Genomic DNA, 23,660 nt, shown 5'->3' with positions numbered 1-23,660 from the left:
TGTTAATAAAAATTACTTTAAAATGATGACTTTAAGTGAATGTCACATAGGTTACAAGTCTTTACTATGCTTTCCCTACATTTGCAGTACATGCAAGTGTGTAATAAAATGATTTTGTTTCCTATGTTTCACAGTGCACGTAAAGAAGAGAAGTGATTAAAGGAGAAAGAAAGGTAAAACTAAGTAAGGTTTATCAGAAAAGTCTATGTAAATACAGCCATAAGCACTCACAGAAATGCTGCACTGAGTTCTCTGTAAAAAGATTTGTTGTGTCCGGTTTCCTGTGCCAGAGACACGCAAGCTCTCTCCTCTCTCCCTCAAGAATGCTAAGAACTCACTCCCCCCCTTAGGAATGTGGATCTGAGCCAATCAGCAGAAAGGTGACTCATAGGGGCACATTTACTTATCCACGAACGCTCCGAGCATTCGTTCGATCAGTCCAATCGTATTTTCCACAACTTTTTTGTACCTTGCACGACTTTTTCGACGCTTGTGCGACTTTTTCGGATTTTTAGCGCAAAATAAACGGATCGTTTTGCCGCTGTGTACAATCGTTCGGTACGAAAATTTCGAGACTTTCAGATCGCCAATACAATATTATTGGGACTAATATGATTTTTTCGTAAGCATTTTCGTGATATTTGCGATCTTCAGAAATTTTTGCTTCCAATCCGAATTTTTCCCATTCGGGATTCGAACTTGTGTTTTCATAATTCTGCCCCATAGACTTACAAACTGAGCATGTACACTGGTCTGGGTCTCGGTACAGGAGCAAGGCATTATGGGAACATTCTTTACATAGCTGAGCGTTTTTTCTCCCTGTTTGTCTTCTGATCATCTGAACAGGTGAAATATGGGGAGACTGAAGGGCACTATTGAGAGAACTGATGGTATGCCTGCAGCTTGACATTAACTCTTTTATCTCTTTATGAGCCTTTCCTTTTCCTTTAATGTGGAAGGGCTGCCCACCTTATGACAACTAGCTGTCGATACTGTTTTCCTACTTTGGACTAATCCTCAGCTCCAAGAATTCCCTTAAGGGTGGTTGCTGGTCCTTATTATTCAGCCACTCTTGTAAACTACAGGCTGCAACTTCCTGTCCGAAGAATCAAATTAGGAAATCCTACCAAAGACTAATGCTGAGCCTAAAAGTCCCAATGCATTTAAATATGAAGGTGCACCTTTGTTCTTTAAGTGAAAAATCACAGTGCCAAGCTGACTGATGATATTCTTTATTAATAGTACTGTTCCATAGATACTGCAGAAGCCCCACCTCATCGTAACTGTACATTTCTTTTGGTTTATTACAACAATTATTAGAAACTCTTCCATAAGAGCAGGGTTTTGCAGAATCAGTGAATAATGCTTTGAATCTCAATACCAGTAGGAAACACTTAGCACTTTATGGCTCTTTCTGGTTATTGTGTTTTAAAGATGATTCAGTAAATGAAATCATTAATTTTAATTGAACTTGGGAGAAAAAAAACATGATGATTTTAGTTACAGTTGTTTAGTTATCAATTTGATTTTCATACTATTTATTTTGTCTATCAACATGACTATTTCCCATCTGATCATACAAATATCATACTTACTTCAAAATTCAATGAACTCAACTGTTCAGTAAAAATTGATGAACTAAACAATTCATCAAACACAAAACATTTTTAGAAAACAAAATTATTTTAAAGGACAATGAAAGGTTAAAAAATAAAACTCTTATTATAAAGGCATCCTTTTGTATAACTTAGAGCGCTGGCTTATTCTTGTGTGCCAGCTGGCATTCTGTAGGAAATACGCTCAGTGTCGGACTGGCCCACCAGGATACCAGGGAAACTCCCGGTGGTCCCAAGTGTAAGTGGGCCCTGCTGCTCCTGACCATTTGGCCTGTTTCATGGTCATTCCCTATTTCTAAATGGGAAGAGAGAGGGAAAATAGATGCTAGTATGTAAATAAAAGAGACTGGGAGAATAAAGAGGATGGGTGAGGAAAGGAGGAAAAATAGTTTGGAGAGTGGGTCTGTGGTCTAAGTTTTCTGGTGGGCCCCTGGGGTCCCAGTCCAACACTGAATATGCTGCTTGAAGATAGTGAGTCCAGGAGTTGGCTGATGTCACAGAGATAACTCTCTGTTTCCTCCCCACTGCCCTGGGCAGTCCTAAGTTGCATTAGGCGATTTTGCAATCTATTGCGCATGCTTGTAAAACAGAGTTATGACGTACAGCTTGGGACAAGTGGACGGCTTTTTCGCGAATGCTCATTAGCGAATTGTAGTGAAAGGTAGCAGCGCTTACTTTACTAAAATGTCAGTGGCATTACTACAGATGAGATGCAGATTAGGAACAGGTAAAACTTTTTAATAAGTGGATTTTATGGACTAAAAACATAGCGATCTGCTAATACTATCAGAGACCTACTATAGGGGCAAGCATTACTTCTTACCTTTCGTTCTTCTTTAAAATAATTCTAACTTTGTTTTTGTATTTGAGTAGAAAAAATAGAATTTATGACAAGAAGGCAAGTGAAATTATCTTTTTCTTCTGCACCCCTCCACATCAGTAGACATGGGATCTACCAAGCCAAAACAGTAAGAGGTAGGAAATAAAACATACAATAAAACCAACAGAAGTTAGAAAGGCCAAACAACAAGGTCAACATCCCATAGATGAAACAGGGAACCTGATATATCTCATAACCCCTGAAAATGAGAGACAAAAGTGCTGAACAAACCCTAAGAACAACAATATCTTAGGGCATGGTGAGTGACTGACAACAAAAGCGCCAACTTTCAAACTACTAAATATGGCATAAAATAAGAAATAATCATAACAGTGCACAAAATATCCATTCCCTGGGAGAAGGGATTCCTCACAGACCAGAGGGCCTTCCACATAGAAGACACAGATGCTCACTAGTAGCCACAACCATAACCCTGGCATAAGCCAGCTCACTAGTATAACCACCCTAGCAACAGCCAGCAGGCCAGACCTGAATCTGGCAACAACTTGGATATAAAATCCCACTAGTGCTGGAGCTATATACCTAACCCTATACAATAGCTGTGGCTCTAGAAAATAAAACTTGGCACCTGCAAGTATCTACCCCACAGGTCAATGGTAGCAGCTCACAGCAGTGTAGACAACCGTCAACACCCACCAGAAGATCAACCAAACAGAGATCTGGTGAAACAACACAAGTGAAGACATCCTATAGTGAATAAGGACACCGCAGCGTTCAAAGCCCACAACCAAATTGGGGAACCAAGTATGCTATAGTGCATGCCAAGCTGGCACCCCACCTGCTACCACCCACTAAAACTACCAACGTTAGGAAGCTACCGAACCAGCAAGCACTGGTGCCAAGTTAAAGTACTGTGCAAGTAACTGCTGATGTTAAATCAGCAAACCAGTCAATCAGCCAATAAGCATGTAGCCACTGGCGCAAAAGCCAGGCAATGCACAAGAAACATGTGTTGCTAGCCACACTGAATGCAGTTCACTGGCTCACCAACCTGACAGCTGCAAAGCATGCCAATTTTTGGTGCTATACAGCAACCCTGCAAGCAAGCACTGAAGCCAAAGCCAGAAGCCCGCTTATGCAATGACCATCAGAACAGCCTCACCTGCCAAAAGACAACACAAGGCCATTACCAAGGCAAAGGCTGGCATCCACATGTGCCAAGGGCCACAGCAAAAGATAGCAGCCACATGCACCAAGGGCTATATCAAGACCAGAAAACACACAAGTCAATGTCCCTGGAAAAGGCCAGAAACCACAAGCATCAAGGGCCATGAAAAAGACCATTAGGCACACAAAAGCAAAGATCTGCAGCCATGCAAGCAAGGGCCAAACCAAAGCCTCCGGCCACATGAGCCAAAGGCCATCACAAAGGTCAGTGACCATGCAAGCCCGTAGGACAACACAAAGGCCAGTAAAAAGCCATAACAAGAGCCAACAGCCATGTGAGCCAGAAAGCCATAATAAGGGCCAATGGCCACTTGAGCCAAGGGCTGAACAAGGGCCAGCGGACACTTTAGCCAAGGGCCATAACAGGGGCCAGCGGCTACGTGAGCCAAGGCCTGTAACAGGGGCCAGCGGCCACACAATCCAAGAGAAATAACAGGGGCCAGCACCTGTAAAATAAAAAGAGAGGAAGGAGGTACCCTACTGTTTCAGCAGCCCAAAACCCCATCCACCTTGTGTAAAAATAAAAACACATACCAACTATGTTTGCAAAGAGGGCTCTGGCTTTAAGCTTGAGGGACATAATTAGCTAATTAGCATGCAGACTACCCAGTGCACTGAATATTTTAGACACACAGTGGATACTGAGGTGCTCTTTAAAGCCTTGTAAAACTAAGATTAAATTAGCTCACAGGTAGTAACGTGGGAATACCCACACCTGTAGCTCTACCAAAAGGCATCAGTTTGAATACTGTGTGTAGTTGTGTGTACCACAGGGGAGCAATTTTAGAACAAGGCTAAGACCATGCATATGCCCACACCTGCATTTCTTCCCAATAGGCATCAATTTGAACATTGTGCATATCAGGGCATTAGCTAAACTATTCTTCATTACCTGGGAATAATCCCTCTGTGTCTACACAGAAGTATAAAATAAAAAAGACAAAAGAAAAACCAAGGGTAAGGAGGGAGATCCTACATCCCTGTCCAGTAGGACACAAAATAACAGTGGTCTTATAGGGAAGGATTCATTTTAATTGGCTATGGTATAAGGGCAATGCTGCCCCATGTGTACTGATATAGAGGGACACAGAAGAAAAACACTTCCATATTTGTCCATAATTATTTTCTTTCACAACGATTTCCCAAAACATGGGACCCACATCACTGCCAGTGATCCAGATTCAGATGCAGCTAACAGGCCAAATAAAGTGAGATATGGGGTGAGTAGGTGCTTATTTTGTGTTGAGTACAGGCCTGGAACAAGAGGAGTGAGACAATAATGTTTCATCTTATAAGATTTTTGCAAGATTTTGCAAGTAGTGATGAGTAAATCCATAAAAAAAAAAATAAAAAAAACGTGGCTAGCAGCTAAATTTTTGATGCAACTGTAACTTTTTTTTGTGGCAAATTTTTGCAGCTGTTTCGCAAAAAAATCCGCCAATGGCGAAATTGAAATTTCACAGCAAATCCATTCCTGCCAAAAAAGTTTGCTCATGGCACATTTTAATGTAATTATTTGGCTTCTGTTGGCCTTGAACCAAGAATTAGAGGGTTTTCATCGGTAGTTCAGGGTGTGGCTTGCTATAAGAATATCATGAGAAGCTCCAAAATACTCCAGTGACATCCATTAACTACCTGTTCCTAACCATAACAGGGGTTGAGATAGACAGTACAATGTTTGTAGCAAATAAATGCAGTAACCACTAAAAAATGCAATCATTTGTAAACTTTATGTTTAAATATGACAGTAAACTAACAGTCTCAATCAATGTTGGACTGGCCCTGGCCCACATGGATACCAGGAAAATTCCCTGTGGGCCCAGGTTTTAGTGGGCCCTCCTGCTTCTAGCCATTTGGCCTAATTCATGGTCACTCCTTATTTTTCTATGGGATAAAAGAGACTAAATATATAAAAGAATAGATTATAATATGTAAAGATATAAAAAACTAGGAAAATATAGTGGCTGAGTATAAAGTAAAGAAAAATAGTTTGGAGGGTGGGCCTATGGTCTAAGGTTTTCTAGTGTGCCCCTGTTATTCCAGTCCGACACTTGTCTCAATAAAGGTCCAGTGTTAAGGACATTCCGAAGCACAGTCTATAGACAATGGATTTTGATTTGTGTTTTTGCTGTCCTAACTGTAACATGTGTGACTGGCATATTTATCAAAGGATGAAAGTAAAGCTTGCCACGGATCATCAAAAGTTAATTCCTTGGCTTTCTATTAACTTGACAATTTATGCGATGGTTGTGATGATCTTGTCATGGGTGCAACGTAACAAAAGACTGAGATAAAATGTACAGTAGTTTGACTAAAGATTGGAAAGTATCAAAGAATTAAGATCTGAGCCTGTCCAAGGTCAGGATTTTTTAGAATTCCTGCACAAGTCAAGAACTAGATTAACAAGGACAAAGGTATATGAAATAATATGTCAGCCAAATTATCAAAACCAGCAAATGATACACTTTATGATGCACTGAGGTGAAGAACACAGTGCAACATACTGTTTAAGACACAAACTGAACTGCAGGCTTTCTTTTGCATCAGGTTGTCAGTTTCTTTGAGTAATTCGTGGAAGAAGGTGGAGGTAGTCAGTCTTGACAGGTCAATGTTACAAAAGCATTTCTTTTGGCAGTTATGAGAAAGTTATCAGAAATGTTCTGCTTTTTAAAGGGGACATGTCACCCTAAAAAATAATCCTAAATGTATTTCTATCATGTTAGTTAGCACTATATACACTATATAAATAATATAAATTTTGTTTCCTTCAGTCTTGGAATTCCACAATTTTTATCCAAAGTAACCTTTGGAATGAGATTCACAGCACATCAATGTTTTGATAAAACACAGGTCATTTTCAGGGTAGTCAAGCAACAGCATAATTTCTCACTTTTGGCCTAAAAGTAAAACGAAAGTCTTATTTTGCAAGCCAATGCTACCTACTACCAGTCAACAGCTGATATTAAACTCTGACTGACTGGTGATAAAAAATAACTGTCTAGTCAAAGTTATAGTAAACCTTAAACATATTGTTTTCAGTGCTATACAAGACTGTCCCTTCTGGAAATTTACTCTTCAAATGAATCCTAGAGGCACAATGAGAGGATTGTGGATTATAGAGGCTTTATGCCCATGTCACATGTAGCAGTTTTGGGTGTTTTGCACAATACATTTACACAAATTGTTACCTGCTGCTTCTTTAGGAAGTTCTTAAATCTTTAGCAAAGGTAGCAGTAAAAGGGCAATTTTAGCCACAGAAAAAAAATGTTAGCCAAAAATCCTGAAACTATAACAATATGCCTTGGACCTGAAAAGTGACCCTTGAGATGCTGGTTAGACTGGCCTGAGCTTCAAATAATTTATATTCTTCCTTTCACAGTTTTAATGATACAATGGTATTATGTCCTAGCTGAAGACAGTCACCACTTTTAACAGCACTGGATTGAAGAGGTCTAATTTTATGATCTTCCCACTAGAATTTGTGATGGTGGTGGGATTTGGTTATTGTATTTTGATGATCACAGATCATGATGTATCAGATCACAGTTGGATATTTTACCAGTTTATGGTGTATTTTCTGAAGATATTTACATATGCAATCAAAAACCCTGCTTATCCTTGTTGAACAAATTCAGTATGAAGGCAGTTCCACTGGTCAACTACTACAGAGAACATAGCACATAAAATGAAATCTAAATAAGACAGAGGTCTTTGGGCTTTTTGTACCCAGGTCCAACTTTCTGGGCAAAGATTCAATGAAACCTTGATTATTGCATAGCATGCAAGATTATGGATATATTAAGTCATGACCACAATGATCACTCAGCTATAGCTTCAGTGATTTATCCTATGTAATAGTTTGATAGATATCCATAACTGTATATAAAGTCTACCCCTAAATCTCACACTAACTGTCCTCCAATATGACCGTCTTCCTTTTTACTGCAATGGGTAAGTAGACTCACAGGATGCAGTGCTATATTGGCAAAGAGTATTTGACTGTATTTTTAAGGAGAAACCTACCCACTAAATATAGCACTAGTGATTAACTGTATACCAAAAAAATATATGTTGGTTCCCATGATCCAAAATGTTATGAATAACATAACCAAATATATAATTAGGCATAACCGTGGGGGGAAATCGGAACTAGTAGAGTGAATAATGTAGCCTGTCAACCTGTAGACTAGGTATTCAGGTCTTTAAATAAAAGACAAAAGGTCAGTTGATGAAGACAAGTACATCTAGTGAAGTAAAGTGACAAACAGGTATGCTGTTACAAGCACACGTACACAAACACATACTGAGTAGATAATTATGATAATTACTGTTTCAAAAACAGAAATACCTTGCAATGCAGTTATCTGGACCACATGATTGGTAGGTTGACATCTACTGTGTTGTGCTTTATGCTGAATACAATATTAACAAAAGAAAAAATATTTGTGAAGAAGTATATGCAAAAATAAATCACTGAAAAAAATGTGAGAGTAGTTGGTTCATCTACATTCAGTTACTGTCAAATGCCTTGCTCAGTCCTGACTTGAAATACTGTAATCCTGTACCACAATCTGAAAGAGTATGCTGCCTTGGCTTGGCTTGGCAGAGCGATTTCGGCAAATCGCCGAAGTTGCCTCGCAAGGCTTTTTCTGCGATTTCCCGAAACAGGTACCCATGTATATTGTAACAAATTAAATCTGCATAAAATAACACATAAGGATAGTAGAACAATGACATAACCTATGGGACAGATTTATCAAAGTGTGAAATTAGAGCTCATCATAGTAAAATTCCACCACTCTCTATTCACTGATATGGGATTTTTTTTTAATTGCAATATTTTTGCATATTTTATAATTCAACAGATAAACAACAGAAAGAAAAGGCAAGCATAGTAAAGACACTGTAAATCTAGAAGAGGATTGGAGTTACAGGTCTCCAGTCAGTCCTCGCAGACAAAGTTCCGGAGAGCGAATATTTGGGAAGGTAAGCTGGGAAGGAAACTGTAACACTTCCCCCTAGAATCTCTGTATCACCAGGCAGGACCAGAAAACATGAAACAGAGTGCCTACATCACTTCTGCACTTGGGACATTAGTCGGACACATTTGCATAAATTTTGATTGATATGGGATTTTTAGATGCATATTTATCAAAAGGTAAACTCTAACTTTCACCCATTGATGAATACTCCTCTAAAAACCACATGGAAATGTATAGAGAGAGGTGTAATTTTACTGTGATGACTTCTGATTTCACATTTGATAAATCTGCCCCCACATGTATGTCATGCCTCTTGCTTTGTGGCAACAATTTGGGCAAGGACATTTGTTTCTGCACAATAATGCCCCGATGCACAAATAACGTCCTTACAGGACAGGTTTGCTGAGATGGGATTGAAAAAACTTGGCTGGCTTGCACAGAGTCCTTACCTCAACTCAAATGAACATCTGTGAGATGAACCAGAATGCTGACTGCAAGCCAGGGCTGATGCCCAATATAAGCGGTTAACTTCATTAATGCTTTTGAACAGAAGCAAATCATACCAACAGAATTCTAACAATATTGTGGAAAGCCTTCCCAGAAGAGTAGCATAGTAGCATATAGAGGCTCAAGTGTATATGAATACCCTTGACTTGGGAATGAGAAGTTGAATAAGCAGGTATTAAAGAACTTTTAAACATATAGTATATTCTACAGCAATGTTCGCCCCAGAAAAAAAACTGAGCTGACTGGGGGAAAAAAAATATGTGCCCAAAGAGAATTTCTCATCTGCAGGAGGCCAGAGCAGATCATCCCATTCCTCTACTTTTTCAGTCTATACTTATAGACTCTCACCTGCTCTACCCCTCCCCCTCCAATGACATCAGGGTTGGGTGGGTCTCAAACTACAGACAGCGCTCAGGGCCGGGGGTGGGTTGACTCTTGGTCCACCTGCACATCACTAGCAGAGATAGCCGGGAAGGTAAAACTGCAGGGCAATGCACCTGACAAAAAGGTCCTGGGGACAACAATACAGATGTGACTGGTGTAAATATACATGAGCTTATATGCACTAGTTGTAAACAATGGTGCAACTAGAGGAAAGAGAGCTCAAGGGAAGTGCCTTTAAAACATGGAAAATAATCAAATTCTGAATTCAAATATTGACATTTTACCTTAATTATAACTTCCATTACTACTCTTTTCTGTATGGCCTTCCCTACTCCTAGGACACCAGCTGCCATTCAGTTTGCTGTATTTGTTCCTACTTCCCTAGTTGGGAATGAGCTACATCCCAGCTGTCCACTAAGGTCATCAGCAGGCCAAAGGCCTCCAATATTTCACATGCTGCCACTTTAGAAATCATATAGGACATGCAAAGAAAAATCAAGATCTAAGAACAACTTTGTGATGGTAAGCTTATCTATGTGTGACTGCAAACTGTGTGGTATGTACTATGCTATTGTTCTATTTACTTGTGTTTCTTTATAGTATTTAACATCCTGTGTTTCTGCTGTATATTATATATGTTTGTATATGTATAGTTCAATCAATAAATTATGAAGGTCCCCAGTGGGAGGACTGAGATTCTGCAGCTCAGTTTCCAATAATCTAACAATAATATAACCACACACCCCCTATTTAAATTATTGTTTGGATAGTGAGAAAGGATTGATTATCAGTTGTGATTTGTATCACAATCTGTATTTTCAATCATAATAACGAGACAACCGTATGTTCAGTTGACAACTAAAACGTTTCTGTGCAGTTGGTCACTTTTAAATACCAGAGCCATGCTCAGGGCCAAAAAAAACAGAGCTTGCTGGGATGGAAGCTATGTTATAAAACACAACCAGTCTAACCCTCTTCACAAATCTTTATCAGATTCAAGATCGGTCAAATCACTGCATAAGAAAGTATTCTGGGAGTTGTAGTTCACGACAAGTTTGGGCGCAACAGTTTAAAGCATCCCACTAATGGCTGGTTATGCTACATAAATACATTTATGTGCTGGTGCACTGTGATTACGAGCAACTAAGATATGTGCACAAAGAAGGCTGTATAGAATGAATGTGCACACACTGGGAAGCCCAGTCCCACAGGCAGCAAAACGCTGGCCGTAAGCAAGAAGCACACGTGACTCCTTCTCTGTGACTGAAAGAGGCTAACCACGTGACAGTGCGAGTAATGGGCGGCGCCGAGGGTCTGAGCGCTCCCGAACTCCCTTTAGTTTGTGTCTGGGCGCTCCCGCGGACGCGCGCTCAGTGACGTCAGAGCGGCAGCAGAGAGACAGAGACGAAGATAGCGGGACAGATCTGAAGGGACAGACATAGCGACAATACAGAGAAAGATTCGTCGCCCGTTCGCTGTCGCTGGCACACTGGGACTCATCTCCATCCCTCCTGTTCCAGCTCTAATCAGGAAACTAACCCTCACAAACCCACCGCCGGGAGAAGGACCCGGGACCCCCTCCGCCCGCTCCCGCCGGACCCGGGACTCCCCCCCGAGCAGTCATGGGCTGCACACTGAGCGCGGAGGAGAGAGCAGCGCTGGAGAGGAGCAAACAGATCGAAAAAAACCTTAAGGAGGATGGAATCAGCGCTGCCAAGGATGTCAAACTGCTGCTGCTAGGTGAGCCATGCGCCCACTACACTAGCCCCAAATAGCTCCCTCTCCTAGGCAGCCAACATTGCTTAGTGTAGGTGCATTTAAACTGCGGCCCTTGTCTATTGGTAAACTACAAGTCTCAGCACTTTCCATGTCAGCTGATTCGGGTCCGGTAGTTCTGCAACAGCTGTAGGGCCGCTGGGTGGGCATAGGTTGTCATAGTATAATGGGTACACGAGCACGGTCACATCAGTCGTCTGCTATATAGTCCGTGTGTATAGTATAGCCCATATGTACAGAAATGTGCCATGGGGCTACTAACTGAGCTGTGCCACACCGTGCAGATATGGATTGATGTAGGGCAGTGGGATCAGCACCAGGTATCTAGCTTTTATGCATACACTCGCACACAGCTCTTTCATTTGGTTTCACTAAATGGAAGAGGGAAGTCATTAAGTTGCAAATAGCCGCCCCATGTTGAATGAGGAAGCTCGTATATGTATCACTGCCATTTAATGTAACGCGATTTAATGTAACAACTAGCAAGAATGTAAGAAAGATTGTGGCTGTGCACTATTATATGGTGACAATGCATATGCTGCTTGCCTCTTTTCCCATCCTAAATCCTGATGGAAAGTCTTCTCTCTACAGGGGCTGGGGAATCTGGGAAAAGCACCATTGTGAAGCAGATGAAGTAAGTGGCTCTTCCCCCCTCCCCCTGTGCTGTGTGTGAGCCGCCATGTTTAGTGCCGCCTGGCCTTGTGCACTGATTGCAGGGAGCTGTTCACAGCTTGTGGTGCTGAACCCATTCAGTAATGCGGGCTGCTGTCACTATCGTGATTATTAATTATAGGGAAGACTGTATGATGACCGTAGGGTTTGTGTGTACGTGTGTGCTATATGGATGTCGCTTCCCGATGGGCCTGTGCCTGTACTGAGTAAAGGAGGCCTATATTCCTACTGTTTTGCCCAACTGTTACAACGAAATTTCTCCTTATGATGTAAAACTGAATTCCCCCCACACCTCCTAATCTTCAGATGCAGAAGCTGGTTTGCATGCCGCATGTGAGCAGACAGCGATTAGTGCCCTGTATTTCTTGCACACCCAGCTGCTGTGACACCATTGCACACACATAGTCGCTAATTACCCACATCCTCACACAAACACTGAATGATCCTCCATCGGTGTGACAGCATAGCAGAAATAATTATATCTCCCGGGGAGGAGGCTGGGTGTAGCCTAGCGCTATCCCCTTTGCGTTTATCGCCACTTGCTTAGATGGGTGTATAAATTGGGTGTAATTACCAGGAAAGAGGAAAAAAGACTGAACACCCAAAAGTGTGTTGGTGGGCTAAACACGGAGGCGGTGGTTGGTGTAACCCGGACTGATTCTTTTTGGTTGTTGGCTATGAGAAAGAGGGAGCCATTGATGGGATTGCCTGTGGAGGGTAGTGGGGGTGGGTTAGTGGTAACTTATTTAATATTCTCAGTAGTGGAAGCAGGAGGAGGGAAGTGGCAGGTGGTGCAGGGTGTGTGTTAATTGCTTGAAGAATTGTACAAAAGAAGATGGAAGGATATTGGGCATAGTAAAGACATATAATATGTATGACTTCAGGTTATAATAACAACGCGAGGAATATATCGTTTTATGGTTATGTTCTTCTAGGGTTGTGCTGCAATCATGCATAAGAGATATAGGTTCATGTGGGCTTAGAAGACACAGTATATGCTTTATTCCACTCTGTGTGTAGGGTGGGGGTGGGGAGGGGTGTGCCGTTTAAAAAAAAAACCTAACAATTATAATATATAATATGTGTGTGTTTTGCTATGGCATCTGAATGGATTGGGAAGGCATTATGTACAGTGCATTGTGCTTTGCAGGAGTAAGGGATGTACTTAAGTATCTGTATTTATTTATATATATATATATATATATATATATATATATATATATATATATATATATATATATATATATATATATATATATATATACACACAAAAAATATGCACACCTTTACAACTTAAAATAATATCAAGCCTTTATCTCAGGCAATGGTGAGTGAGATTTGCTTAAAGGACAGCGAATTGAGGAAAGGGATTGTAAATCAGCTGAGCTGTCGGATTTCTGTGTCTAATTCAAAAAAATGGCCGACCATACGGCCGACATACGTTTTTATACCCATTTTTATTAGGGGGCCTGCAAACTCGGGGTGCACGATTGTTAGCAACATTTACTAATACATAATGTACGATGCCCGTGCATGTTTGAGGTTTGAGGGCAGAAGAGGTGTTGATTATACATCTAAAAAAAAAAATCACAGATACGCGTTTAAACGATAAAGGATAATCAGGCTAATGACTGCATGCTAAAGCGTCAGCGACGGAATTTAAGCAAATCCCAGCGTCCACTGTCAGTTTATTAACCGATGAGTATGTTGGGAATTGTATATTTCCTCATCTGATTGAAAAAGAAACCACATATATTATGTGCTATGCATTTATTTGATTCGCTGCTTCATTTGGATGTATCTCTGAGCCGCGCTCCCCCTCCCCTCACGAACCCATGCGCTCAGCCACCTCAGAGCTTCTCGCATTCAGGAGGTGGACAGCGCCCAACCGGGATTCGGAAGTATGCGGGGCGGAGCCTGCAGCTTCGGCTGTGCTCGGTTTTCTGCCTTCGGCACTTCGTTTTCTTGTCCTAAACCATGGTTAAAATCGGAAACCTTCGACAGGCCAAGTGTTGGAACAGCAGCGATACAGTAGTTGCTGCTGCTGGCTTTTTGTATCTTGCTAGGATCCGATGATGTATATACATTGCTTCAGGATCCTTGCATATGGATGCGGTTTCATTTTTTGTTTATTACATGTTTTCATGACACTTTGAGATTGACTGATATCTAATCTATATAATATTTTTTATGCAACTGTAGTGACGAGGGGGAAATGAATAGAAATTAAAATATCACATCTTGATGTGCTGTTAGGTGATATGGTAAGATGTACCACTAAAATGTTTTGAAGTCAAGCTGAAATGTATTCAGGCAATAGACTTTATGTATTACAAGTTGCAAAGTTTAATACAGGTATAAGCGCCTATAGTATCCAATCAGCAGGTACCATTTATTGGTCATCTTTTTAAATGCAAACATCCTATTGGTTGCTGTGGGTTACTCCAACTTAGTAACTTTATGCCTTCTATTACATATGGGGGTATGTCTGGTGGAGGTTTGTGTTTAAGGGCCCTCTTCGCAAAATGCCAAAATCTGCAGTTATGTGAAACCTTTATGAGTTTGGCATGCCAAGAACTGTTTTGTAGCCAAAGTAATAGCCCCGACTGGCTTCTTTGCTTGGGTGGGGAATTTAAAGCAGCATAAGAGGCTGGGGATTGCAAGCCATACAGCAAAAACTACAGTGGTCTGAGTCCCTCTGTCATCTGGGCCCTTAAGGTCACAGAATCTGCTGTGAGTAGTTAAGCCATAGCCTCTGGGATAGGACTGTAGCTTTGATATAATAGGTAAATTGTATTGAAAATGTAGGGTGTGAAATGTGACTAGCTCTGGAATTGCAGGCCAGTGTGCTGATTAGTCAGATACTGTGTGGGCACACCAATATGTGTTATATTGGAAATGCTGACAATATTTTTTTCCAAAACAAAATATGTCTGTAAACATGTAATATAAGCATTAATTCATACTGTTAAAATGAGAAGATGGCAAATCTGGTATAATAAAGTAGAAAGCTGATAAACAGTAATTTAACAGGCACACCCCTTACTGACAATGTCGGACTGGGATGCTAGGGGCCCACCAGAAAACCTTAGACCATGGGCCCACCCCCCAAACTATTTTTCATCCACTCGGTCTCTATAGTTTTCTAGTTTTTTTTTTTTGTTTTTTTTAATGTTTACATACTATAGTATATTTAGTTGCCTTGGTTCCATAGAAAAATAAGTAATGACCATGAAATAGGCCAAATGGCTAGAAGCAGGGAAGGCCCACTGACACCTGGGCCCACCAGGAATTTTCCTGAAATCCCTGTGTGCCAGTCCGACACTGCTTACTGAAGAGTTCTTGCAACAGTCTTCCCTGTGGTCTGTGATGTTCAATTGTGTGACTTAAATTTCTTATAAGCATGATATTTTTATTTAATAAATGTATGCAGTTTTATTTGGGCTATGAATATACCTTATCTAACCCCCATTGCAAATGAGTTATGGTTAACAAAGCCATATTTATATTTTTAAAAATTTTATAGGTGTTGCCTGGTAGATAAAAGGTGAAGACACACACAGCTACTAGTAGCAGCTACTTGTCGTTGCTACATGTCTCTACATTTGTCTTAGCAGAGGCAATTCTTAGTATTGTGTATGGCAGGGTATTTTCTGGCATTTAGTAGCTGTGAAAAAGTAGCTGCTACTAGTAGCTCAGTGTGTCTTTGCCCTAAAGCAATATCAGTAGTAGACTTCAGTTTTACAGATCCTTCTTTTCCTCTCTTTGGCCAAATCATAAAAACAGAATGCTTGCTTGGATTTTACATTTGTTCCTGCACTTTTTTACACTGCTTTAGGAAGAAAAAAAACTTGAAAATACCTTTCTTTTAACATAATTTAAATTGGTAGAGTTTTTACAGAGCATAATTTGTGTAGTGTTTTAATTATTGCAGTGAACAATTTAAATGAGGCAACTTACATTTTCTAACTTCCTGTAAGACATTACTTCTCCTGGTTCTGCCAAGCTACTGATTGAATAAATAAAGTTACCAATTCACAATTATGCCCCCTGTGTAGTAAGAAACTTCTTAAATTCAAATTCTTTTTAAGGCTGCAGCTTGAGGAAGGGAAGGGGTTGTATATACTGAGCTCCTTTGCATTTTTGGAGCAAGATAGCATTTTTGGGGAGCAAGGTGTTTCCAAGCACTAGCTGTTGGGCTCAGAAAATGACATCAGTGGGCCAATAAGTGATCTGCAGCTGTGAGATTTAGAGGGAAGATTCATAAATCTTGCAGCAATATATCACAGGTATAGTAGGTGTAGCAGCCAAAGCACCAAAGCTTATTGGGTGACGCAGGGTACTGCACTGGCGCAGAATTGCTAATTTGTTTGTGAAATGTTCCCTAAAATTGTCTGTATATGCTTTGTAGAGAAGTTAATTATTATTTTGGCTCCATTTTACTTAACAGGGCAGTACTATAAGTACAGACAGGAGATCAAGTTGTGGAATTAAGTTTCAAGATCATGAGGCCCCCGATGTCTGTTTTAAAATGTATATTTCACCTGCTTGTCGATATCCCATATGTATATAGCACCTGCTTGAGATATCCCATAATAAACTTGTATATCTTTGTCTTAAAAAAAAAAAAAAGAGGTCATCATTTCACATAAGTAAATGCATTGAATTATAATAATGTAATTACTTTGGGCACTGTCTGAATTCATTGGTAGATAAGATTATTAGTTTGAGTAAAAACCCATTTAGGTTACCAGAATAAAATATGTATTAGACCTAGAACCTTTTTTGGGTGAACATCAATAAAGAGACAATGAAGTCCATATCAATCCAGAATAGATTTACCACATAGACATATCAGTTCTTATTTATTAAAGTTGAAAATTGTTTACCGGGGTCCACAGGTTGGAAATTTGACCACTCTGTTTCCTTTCATTGGATATTTAGAGGACATTTTATCAAACTTCTTTTCACACTTTGATACATTTTCTCTTACAAATATATGCCATTATTTAAATGAGGGCTGTACTGTGCTTCTGTAAATTATAATGCTGCAGCAGTGTTGTGTGTACATGGGATAATAACTGGATAGACTCTGGTGTGTTTTTAATAAAAAGCTCCTCTGACTGTGAGTGCAGGTGGAGATTGTAATTGAATAACAAGACAATTAGCTTCTAATTGCACTGAGAATTTGTATGGGAAGGAACTGCTTTGTGTGGGCAATGTAAAAATTCATCTTCCTTTTTGCAAGTTTGTACTGAGATGCATCCTTTTTTGCATTTCCTGCAGAGCATTACATATAAAACTGAAGCAATAGCTTTTCTTTTTAATGGACACATTTTTGAATCCCATAATATTAATTATAATTGCTATGTTTGTGCCATTGAGTATTTTAGATGCCCATATGGCCTTCTCGTGTCTGCTTTGTGTTAGCTTGCTTTAAATATCTTTTTTACTATGTAGCATACAGTGAAAAATGGTCCTAGTTTTGTTGCCTACTTGGCAACAGCAGTGGCATTGCTCTAGGTAGACAGTAACACTGGGAGCTCTGCATCAATTCTCTGGTGTGCAAGAGTGACAATTAAGTACTGTAAGTGCAATTTGTGCAATTATCTAGTGACAAGTCTGAACAAGAGCGCGGAAATCAATGCTAACATTATCAGGCATTTTATATAAAGTAATATTAGTACAAAGTGCTTTGCAGCTTGATGTGTAAAAGTATTCAGTCTTAAAAGGATTTGCCGTGAGAACTTTAAAAACTGATATTGGCAGAGTGCTTGAAATGTATTACAGCAGTTCTTGGAAAAATGAGGCAATGTCCATTTTACTCATTGCTTTTGCTGCTACCCCATGAGGTCACAGGATTGACATTGTAATATGTAAATGTCACAAGTACAGTAATCCATCCACAGGAACTCAGAAGACCTTTCAGTAGTCAGTCCACACCAATTCCCCCCCCCCCTCCATGTACCATTGTGTGATGGATGTCAGAACTACGCAACATAGCAGAAGGCTTGCTATAGGTAACCAAACGATAACAGCTGACCTGCAGTATGAAAGAAAAGATGGCCTTAAACCGGGATAGTTGTGAGATTTTATGTTTTGGCCTATGAAGAGGGATCTGACAGGATCTTAAATGGTCTTTTAAAAGACAGTTGAGCTAATGTGTATCCAGATAGTAGTGGTGAAAGTTGATCATACTATCTGGTCAGATCTGGGCCTATATGGCCAGCTTTACTTAACTCTCACAGGATGATAGGGGTTTTACAGTCATAGGAGAATACACTGGAATTCAATCGATCGATCATAAAAACATACACTTGACATGTTTTGGTCACATTTAAGCCAAAGAGCACCTTACTATCTGGTTATTTGATTACCTAGAGGACAGTAGGTTTGACAAAGTTATAAATTATGCATTTTGCTAGTCTGAGAAACATTAATCAGAGTTGGTTGGTAAACTCATTAAAATATAATTTTTTGTCAGTGTGAGACAATGCTGTGGAGCAAAAAGTTGCAGATGAAGCTGCTTCTCTATTTTTATCTTAGGACAGGAGTGGAGTATTAATATGAAGCTGGATATTTGACCAATGAAAGCTAAATATTGACAGTTGCCAAAGACTTACAAAAAAGACTGTACATGATAATAGTCAATGGATTGTTATTTTGTTATGGGACTGGCATGAAATTAAGGTGAAGACACGTCTTTTTTTGTCTTGCCTAGCTTTTGTTTTAGATGTTCATTTAAAGGGAAATGTCTGTGTCAATGAAGAATCTTGGGTATTAAAACATGTAACATCAGTTACAATATGAACACAATTATTTATCATAATTGGTCTGCAGAACTGGAGTCCAATGTGGAGTTACAGTCCTGTAGTATATTGCATTAATTGCCCACTGCATCCAGTAAGCTGAACAGCACACTAGCATTGGTCATCAGAAATATGTTTAGGTTGCTAAATGTAGTTTCTGCAGACTGTTAGTTCAGTGATTACAAATGGATATTAAACATGTTATTTTAACATATGGTGATGTGATTTAAAATAGATGTGGCCAAGGAAATAATTTTGAGCGTTAATGTTTGGTTTCCTCCCATTATCTGCCTTTCACTCTCTGCTTTGACATGCTGCATAGTAAAAGACCATTCAATATATACAGTGGTGTGAAAAACTATTTGCCCCCTTCCTGATTTCTTATTCTTTTGCATGTTTGTCACACTTAAATGTTTCTGCTCATCAAAAACCATTAACTATTAGTCAAAGATAACATAATTGAACACAAAATGCAGTTTTTAAATGAAGGTTTACGTTATTAAGGGAAAAAAACACTCCAAATCTACATGGCCCTGTGTGAAAAAGTGATTGCCCCCCTTGTTAAAAAATAACTGAACTGTGGTTTATCACACCTGAGTTCAATTTCTGTAGTCACCCCCAGGCCTGATTACTGCCACACCTGTTTCAATCAAGAAATCACTTAAATAGGAGCTACCTGACACAGAGAAGTAGACCAAAAGCACCTCAAAAGCTAGACATCATGCCAAGATCCAAAGAAATTCAGGAACAAATGAGAACAAAAGTAATTGAGATCTATCAGTCTGGTAAAGGTTATAAAGCCATTTCTAAAGCTTTGGGACTCCAGCGAACCACAATGAGAGCCATTATCCACAAATGGCAAAAACATGGAACAGTGGTGAACCTTCCCAGGAGTGGCCGGCCGACCAAAATTACTCCAAGAGCGCAGAGACTCATCCGAGAGGCCACAAAAGACCCCAGGACAACATCTAAAGAACTGCAGGCCTCACTTGCCTCAATTAAGGTCAGTGTTCACGACTCCACCATAAGAAAGAGACTGGGCAAAAACGGCCTGCATGGCAGATTTCCAAGGCGCAAACCACTTTTAAGCAAAAAGAACATTAAGGCTCGTCTCAATTTTGCTAAAAAACATCTCAATGATTGCCAAAACTTTTGGGAAAATACCTTGTGGACCGACGAGACAAAAGTTGAACTTTTTGGAAGGTGCGTGTCCCGTTACATCTGGCGTAAAAGTAACACAGCATTTCAGAAAAAGAACATCATACCAACAGTAAAATATGGTGGTGGTAGTGTGATGGTCTGGGGTTGTTTTGCTGCTTCAGGACCTGGAAGGCTTGCTGTGATAGATGGAACCATGAATTCTACTGTCTACCAAAAAATCCTGAAGGAGAATGTCCGGCCATCTGTTCGTCAACTCAAGCTGAAGCGATCTTGGGTGCTGCAGCAGGACAATGACCCAAAACACACCAGCAAATCCACCTCTGAATGGCTGAAGAAAAACAAAATGAAGACTTTGGAGTGGCCTAGTCCTGACCTGAATCCTATTGAGATGTTGTGGCATGACCTTAAAAAGGCGGTTCATGCTAGAAAACCCTCAAATAAAGCTGAATTACAACAATTCTGCAAAGATGAGTGGGCCAAAATTCCTCCAGAGCGCTGTAACAGACTCGTTGCAAGTTATCGCAAACGCTCGATTGCAGTTATTGCTGCTAAGGGTTGCCCAACCAGTTATTAGGTTCAGGGGGCAATTACTTTTTCACACAGGGCCATGTAGGTTTGGATTTTTTTTCTCCCTAAATAATAATAACCCTCATTTAAAAACTGCATTTTGTGTTTAATTGTGTTATCTTTGACTAATAGTTAAATGTGTTTGATGATCAGAAACATTTTGTGTGACAAGCATGCAAAAGAATAAGAAATCAGGAAGGGGGCAAATAGTTTTTCACACCACCGTATACAGCCCTATGACAAGACACCTCAGTGTATTCTAGCTGACAGTTTTTTCTGAAATTTGCTTGGAACCCCTCCTTGCACTGTACACTATCCACTGTTGACATCACTTGTGAGATTAGCTGTTGATGGGCATGCATAGTGTACCAGTCTTTTCCTGGGTGTCAGCTGGGTTTATCCCACCAATATGTTCTCACTCCATGCTGCTCAGCAGGCAAACATGGCATTACAGATATCATTTCATTGCTATTTGTATAAAACAGCTCCGTATTAAATTGTGTATACTTATATAAAAGGTCCTTATATGTCATTGATCAATGGATATGTAATGACGTCATGTCAGCATCTTTTAATCATTTCATCATCAGCATACTTGGTGTTTGTGGGTTGGTTTGGGTGCTTTCGTGATTCGTGGTTTTATGTGCAAACGCCTGACTTACACATTTTAGTGTAATGATGAGGTTAATCAGTTTGTCTCTTACATTAGTAATCTCGCAGGCAGCAATTTTTTCTGGCTCCTTTAAAGTACCGTATTTGACTCTTGTACAGAACTTCTGATGGTGCTGTATTATCTGAATAGTTTTAAATACCTAAGCTATTTTGTGTGTGTGTGTTTTTTTTTTTTAACTTATTTACAGGCTCCATGATAGACAGTTATGAAATTATAGACATCAGCTGCTCTATTGTAAACATTCATAGAATTATAGACATTAGCAGTGAAAACTGTTTCTGTAGTGCCTTGTATCTTAATAAAAGCATAGCATATTTTTTTTTTGGACATGTAAACCCCCACACAAATGTAATCAGTGAACAGTCTATTTAAAATCCTTAAATACCTGCCACTCTGGTTGTTAAAAGGTTAATAGTAACCCACTCAGCCCCCTCTCTTGGGAATTGACTTTGGCGCTTAGCATACTGAGCATGCTCAGTTCTTATCAACTCAGGTTACTCAGGTTACCAGTCCAGCAAGCAATAAGGGCTCTGGTACACGGGGAGATTAGTCGCCCGCGGCAAAACTCCCTGCTCGCGTGGGACTAATCTCCCCGAGTTGCCTTCCCCCTGCCATCCCACCGGCGAACATGTAAGTCGCCGGCGGGATGGCAGACGCGGCGGGGCGATTTCGGGAAATCGGCGAAAAAGCCTCGCGAGTCTTTTTCAGCGATTTGCGCGAAATCGCGCCGCCACGTCTGCCATCCCGCCGGCAACTTACATGTTCGCCGGCGGGATGGCAGGGGGAAGGCAACTCGGGGAGATTAGTCCCACGCGAGCAGGGAGTTTTGCCGCGGGCGACTTATCTCCCCGTGTACCAGAGCCCTAAAGAGATGGTTTCCATAGTAAATCTGTTCTAGCTGTGCACTCTGCTGGAGAACATGTTCTTTTTCTCCTAACCTCCTGTCCTAAACTCTGCAGTGCTCAATCCAAGCAGAACTTTTTATTACAGTAAGTTCTGCCTGTGTAAGCCTGTATTCTTCATTGCATGAACTTTACAGCGCACATGTGCTGTTTGCAGATGTAAATGTGCCATGAGGGATTGCAGATGATGTGCCTGAGGGAATATAGCTGCTGGGTGAAAGCTACTATTTTTCTTAGGAACATGTAACACTGCTAGCGAACAGAGGGGTCATATGCAGTACAAATTATACGGTTTGGGTAAGGGAGATAATTTATACAACAATTTATATACATGTTAGAATCATATAGGGTTTACATGTCCTTTAATTTTTTGGAAAAACCATCCTGAGTTTGCTATTCCATCGTTTGACCAAGTTCCATTGTTTGACAGTCGCCATATACCTTAACCTTTATCCTTCTGGTTGAATTGGATGCAGTTGCACTTTCGGCAATCTCGGCCAAGTTCATTACTAAAGGGTTGGCATTTCTAGTGTGCAGGTGCCAGCAATGATATCCAGATGGCCTGACTTCAGTCAGGTGAAAGTCACCAGTGAAAATGAGACCTTAAAGGCCATGGCTTGCGTATTATTGTTCATTAAATAGTTTTGTTTTTTCATGATTTTAATATATGTACAAGAAATAATGTGTGCTGCTATAAGGATGCTAAAGGTGGGCATACACCATAAGATTTGCTTGTTCAGCGAGATCACCAAACAAGTGGCTCTTTCTCCTGATATGCCCACCTAAGGTTTGGAACTAGGGCCAAATGATCAAATTACAGCAAAGGGAACAGGAGCCGTCATTGAAGTCCCCATCAATGAGCCGATGCAGTCCTCAATCTGATGGGGAAAATCAAACCTGCCGATTTACATCTGGTCCATTTTCACCCAGATATTGGCCAGGGAGGCAATCAGAGGGACCCATACATGGGCAGAAAAGCTGATGAATCAGTCTGAAGGACCAGAATCAGCAGCTTAAAACTGTCTGTACATAAGACTGGACCAAAAGTGTACAAGGAGGTTTCCACCCCAGCTCAAGTTAAGCGGATATATTAAGATCTGTGCCTCTATGCATTGCTTTTTTTCTTTTTGGTTTTCCTGATGTTTGGCAAGATATAGGATATTTTGCTGGGCTTTGAGAAACATATTACTCTGGAAACCTTTTTCTACTGAGAAACAAATTGATTTTTGTGAAGCTCATTGGTTATTAGCTGTCTCTTTTAAATGCTCTTAATTGTTTAATTGTGTGTTTCTGCTGTACAGTAGTGTAGAGCCTATACACATAGGCGCACACACACTTTTTTCCCCCCCTTTTTTTTGTTTTTCACTATGGTCTCAGATGCTTGTAATTGTCAACACTAAACCTTTACCTACTTGAAATATATTAATTACATTAAGTTTTTCTAGTTCAAAAAAAATATCTATACCTTGCTTGTTGGATAAACTGTTGGAAAAAGTATTGGTAAGTGCTGCCCTGTGTTGAAGTCTCATTTCATATTTCTAAG

At 40.2% G+C, this 23,660-nt stretch overlaps 1 protein-coding gene across 3 annotated transcripts in view; it reads left to right on the top strand.

Moving 5' to 3' along the window:
• Positions 1–9,914: 9,914 nt before the first annotated feature.
• Positions 9,915–23,660, top strand: part of gnao1 (G protein subunit alpha o1) — a 113,752-nt gene continuing 100,006 nt past the window's right edge. Inside the window, exons 1-2 of one of the 3 annotated variants that reach the window (XM_031900107.1) lie at positions 9,915–10,079; positions 11,925–11,967. In XM_031900107.1, coding sequence (XP_031755967.1) covers positions 11,963–11,967 — 5 coding nt within the window. In that variant the 5' untranslated portion in view covers positions 9,915–10,079; positions 11,925–11,962. Of the gene's footprint in view, positions 10,080–10,865; positions 11,298–11,924; positions 11,968–23,660 lie in introns of those variants that run through there. The other 2 variants (XM_012961158.3, NM_001016995.3) reach the window with 2 other exon arrangements.

Source organism: Xenopus tropicalis, chromosome 4 (assembly GCF_000004195.4).
Source record: "Xenopus tropicalis strain Nigerian chromosome 4, UCB_Xtro_10.0, whole genome shotgun sequence".
Taxonomy (NCBI): Eukaryota; Metazoa; Chordata; class Amphibia; order Anura; family Pipidae; genus Xenopus; species Xenopus tropicalis.
Note: the sequence above shows the minus strand (reverse complement) of the source record. Positions and strands in the feature narration are given on the sequence as shown.